Raw genomic sequence first — 4561 nt, forward strand, 5'->3', positions numbered from 1 at the left:
TCTCTCTAGTTCCACAGTATTGTCCAATGCATCTTCTCTGAATATACCTGAGGTAAGTACAATAGATGTTTATACAACTAATCCAAATAATATTGTAAATGCATATAAGTTGCCACCAAGACAAAATTGAGGTGTACTTCCTGACATGTTTTCTCTGGAAGGGAAAGTGAAGTATCCAATTGCCAATTACGTATCTTGCAAGAACCTTGCACCTGAACGCAAGGCTTTGGTAAATAACATAGAGTCCATTAAAGTTCCAACTTAAGTGGAGGAAGCTCTGAAAGATCCAAAGTGGGTGAAAGCAATGGATGAAGAAATGATGGCTCTACATAAAAATAAAACCTAGGAAGTAGTGGAACTACTTAACGGGAAGAAGCCTGTTGGATGCCACTAGGTGTTTACAATTAAATACAAAGCTGATGGATCCATAGGCAGATACAAAGCAAGGTTGGTAGCAAAAGGGTATACTCAAACGTATAGTGTAGACTATCAGGAGACTTTCTCTCTAGTAGCCAAGATGAATACGGTATGTGTTCTTATTTCTTTAGCTGCAAACATGGATTGGCCACTAAAACAGTTTGATGTGAAGAGTGCTTTCCTTCATGGAAGTTTGGAGGAAGAAGTATGTATGATTTTTCCTCCTTGATATGATGCAGGTAGGAAGACAGGGGTTTGTCAATTGCGTAAGTCACTTTATGGACTTAAGCAATCGCCTCGTGCATGGTTTGACAGGTTCACTTAAGCCATGAAGAAGAATGGATATTGTCAGAGTCATTCCGACCATACGCTGTTTGTGAAGCGTAAATTGAATAAAGTAAATGCGTTGATTATCTATATAGATTACATGATTATTACAGGAGATGATTTTGATGAAATATTAAGGTTGCAGATAAACCTTGTGGTAGAATTCAAAATGAAGAACTTGGGAGACTTAAAATATTTTCTGGGAGTTAAAGTTGCCCGTTCATCCAGAGGTATTTTCTTGTCTCAGCGTAAATATGTGTTGGATTTGTTGAAGGAAACTGGTATGCTAGGGTGTAAACCTGTAGACACTCCTATTGTTGAGAAACATCATCTGGGCATATATTCGGATCAGGTACCGGTTGATAAAGGCAAATATCAAAGACTTGTAGGAAGATTGATTTATTTGGCTCATACTTGTCCTCACATTGCCTATGCTGTGAGTGTTGTGAGTCAGTTTATGCACTCACCAAGTGCAGACCATATGGCTGCAGTCATGCATATTTTAGCATATTTGAAGTCCGCACTAGGAAAAGGAATATTATATGGGAGACACGGACATCTGAGAATTGAAGGTTTTACTGATGCAGATTGGGCTGGTGATGTAACTGATAGGCGATCGATATCTGGATACTTTACTTTTGTTGGAGGTAATTTAGTTACGTGGCGTAGTAAGAAACAGAAAGTGGTATCCCGATCATCAGCTGAAGTCGAGTACAGAGGTATGGTGCAAGGAATTTGTGAGATTCTTTGGTTGTGTAAGCTTCTTTGGGGACTTGGGTTCAAACCAAAGGATACTATGAAGTTATATTGTGATAACAAGTCTGCAAGGGATATAGTGGACAATCCAGTACAACATGATAAGACGAAGCACGTGGAGGTTGACAGACATTTTATCAAGGAAAAACTCGAAAGAAAAATTGTATCTCTTCTGTTTGTCACTTCCGAGGAGCAACTTACAGATGTCCTTACTCATGCAGTATGTAGTAGAACGTTTAATGACTCACTCATCAAGTTGGGCATGTGTGATATCTATGCACCAACTTAAAGGGGAATGTTAGCGTGAGTTATAAAGGGTATGTAAAGATTATGTAGATATTATATGGCTTTTCTTTTAGGAAGGTTACAGATTGTGTCCTTTTATGTTTCCTTGTGTAATTAGGACTGGATGTATATATCTTATACTCGTGAAATAATAGAGATTAATTCCTGCCGTATAATTTCAACTTATAGTTCATCCAAATGCTATACAGCTTATGTTACTGATTTGTTTCCGCATTTCTTCCTTAGTCATTTCTATTCTAAATGATTTTCCATTCTTGGTTAATAGATTTTTCTAAAGGGTTATTATGTTCAACTTCTTTTTTACAATTTCTGTTCTTCATGGTTTCATGCCATCTGATTCAAATGTTGTTTCATTACAGGTTCTGATGTGATTTTTCCAATGTCTTATGAAAAAAACGGTGTCACTTTTGATATTCTAAGCATCCAACTTGAACAAATTATGAGGTATGTATAGTTTTAAACCCGCATCATTGTGCTGACACCATTGCTAGTCAAATCTAAAGGTAGGTATGAAAAATTGATCACCCGATAACTAAGAGAACTGGCTCTCCCACTTGCGGTAACCATGACGACGTTCAATGTCGGTGATGAGGGGGTCGAAGGAGATAGGGTTGTGGTGTTGGAGTGTAGAAGCAAAGGTGAAGTTGGACCGGAGCTTGAGGCGACAATAGCTAAAAAACCTTTAATTTATTTAATTGTTAAATTTGAGGATATTTGTATTTATTTAAGTAAAATTTTGGATATATTTGAAAGTTTTTATAAAAAATGACATTTTTGAAATTAAGATTAATTTTTGGCTATATTTGATAAATACTCCTCTCCAACTTACATCCCCTATTTGCAACTACAAGTAGAAAGAGGACAAACAATAAAATAAGAGAAATAGAGAAGATATTGATGATTGAGATAAGAATAAGGCTTCATTTGTGTGAGTGAGTGATAGTGAATGAATGAAAATGCAAGCTCCAAGTCTTAGTAGTTACACAACTCTGCTCCATATCCCTTGTCCCACTGCTGCAACTGCAACTGCAACAACTCCAAAAGCATTGCTGCTGGTACCACAAAAAAGCCCTAACCTTGCAGCGACAGCGAGTGATTTTACTTTTTCTATTTTTAGAAATCCAAACCTTTTCACCGCCGTCTCTCAATTCAGTAGCAGTCCTCATGTGCAGGTGCAGTGCTCATCTTCAAACAAGGTCGATTCGTCCATCTTGTCCCAGGATGATGGTGATGACGATGCTACAGAATCGGTAGCCATAGGCGAAGATATTGATCTTGATATAGATATAGAAATAGTGATAGAGAAGATGGGAAACAACTGCCGGAGGATCCGGTTGGAAATTGGGATAGAAGCCCCACTCAACACCGTCTGGAATCTATTGACTGATTACGAGAGATTGGCCGACTTCATTCCGGGACTCGCCGTCTGCCGAGTGCTCGATAAGACGGACGGCTATGCTCGGCTTTTGCAGGTCTCTCTCTCTCTCTCTCTCATTTGTCTAATAGCAGGGCATGAGAATCTGGTGCTTTACAGTTAAGGAGATCAAATTAAATATGTTATCTGAATTAATGAATGAATTAATTAGTAACAGATTGGGGAGCAGAAGTTGGCGTTGGGGCTGAAATTCAATGCTAAAGGGATCGTAGATTGTTACGAGACTCCACTTGAGACCCTTCCTAATAATTTCGGTCACAAGCGTGATATCCGATTTAACATGGTTGAAGGCGACTTCGAAATCTTTCAAGGAAAATGGTCTCTCCAACAGCAACACCCACACCCGCAGGTACCAACTTAACTCACTATCTATAGATATACATATACATATATTATATATAATATACAGGAGCGCTCAAGCCCGTCAATGCCGGCCCTAATTAGGAAAATTAATGATGCAATTACAGCAGCCGCAGCAAGTGCAAGTGCACACAAGTCTCTCCTACATGGTTGATGTAAAGCCAAAGATGTGGCTGCCCGTTCGCCTTGTTGAGGGTAGACTTTGTAAGGAGATCAAATTAAATCTTGCATGCATCCGACAAGAAGCACTCAAACTAACTCGCCACAACACTACTGCTCCTCAATAATATTATTCTTATAAGTATATAGTTATCCATCCTTGGATTAGATTTATTGGAAAGGAACAATTTCTTGTAATTATAATCTGTCTCCGAGTTTCACTTGGCCTTGTAAATCTCAAAGAAAAGAACTAATTGTAAAGAATTATGAATTTCCAACTACGACAAGTGGCTTAGTGGAAAAATGCGAACAACTTGCTGAAGAAAAAAAAGGAGAGGTCCTAAGTTCGATACTTTGTAAACTATGAATTTGCTTAATCATGACCATGGGTAAAGTGCAATTCTCAACTAGTCTCCTCCAGTTTCAAAGGGTTGGATAACCGTAATTTGCCACTAATCGTCTCCCTTTTCAAAGAAAAAAAAAATTATGAATTTCCTTTGGAATGTCTTGTGTACAATCCAATGGAGCAATCTAACCGATCATCCTTAATTTTTACTTGTGCTTCTAATTATGGTAAATTATATAAAACTACCTTAACTATGGATCGATCCACAATTTCATACCTCATGTTTTAAACATTGTAATGTCATACCTCAACTTATGAATTCAATAAAATGTAAAACATCCGTTAAAAAAACTAATAATGTTGCAATTGCAGTCTTTGATCACAAATAACCTAATAAATCATTCGACTGTCCACATACCAATGGCATTAGGCATTCAAATTTCATGAGATAATAA

The 4561-nt window shown here is 37.7% G+C and overlaps 2 protein-coding genes across 3 annotated transcripts; both read left to right on the forward strand.

Annotated features, from left to right (window-relative positions):
- The first annotated feature begins 745 nt into the window (after positions 1–745).
- Positions 746–2177, forward strand: LOC137740796 (uncharacterized mitochondrial protein AtMg00810-like). The gene is made up of 2 exons (XM_068480596.1): positions 746–1720; positions 2166–2177. The coding sequence occupies exons 1-2, from the start codon at positions 746–748 to the stop codon at positions 2175–2177; spliced, it is 987 nt and encodes a 328-aa protein (XP_068336697.1).
- A 502-nt stretch (positions 2178–2679) lies between these two features.
- On the forward strand, positions 2680–4112 carry LOC137738688 (uncharacterized). 2 transcript variants are annotated; one of them, XM_068478165.1, is made up of 3 exons: positions 2680–3278; positions 3399–3590; positions 3686–3850. In XM_068478165.1, the coding sequence occupies exons 1-3, from the start codon at positions 2757–2759 to the stop codon at positions 3692–3694; spliced, it is 723 nt and encodes a 240-aa protein (XP_068334266.1). In that variant the 5' UTR covers positions 2680–2756; the 3' UTR covers positions 3695–3850. The 2 variants fall into 2 exon arrangements, with proteins under 2 accessions (XP_068334266.1, XP_068334265.1); XM_068478164.1 differs by having other exon boundaries at positions 2682–3278; positions 3709–4112.
- Positions 4113–4561: the final 449 nt, after the last annotated feature.

This window comes from Pyrus communis, chromosome 7 (genome assembly GCF_963583255.1).
Source record: "Pyrus communis chromosome 7, drPyrComm1.1, whole genome shotgun sequence".
Classification (NCBI taxonomy): domain Eukaryota; kingdom Viridiplantae; phylum Streptophyta; class Magnoliopsida; order Rosales; family Rosaceae; genus Pyrus; species Pyrus communis.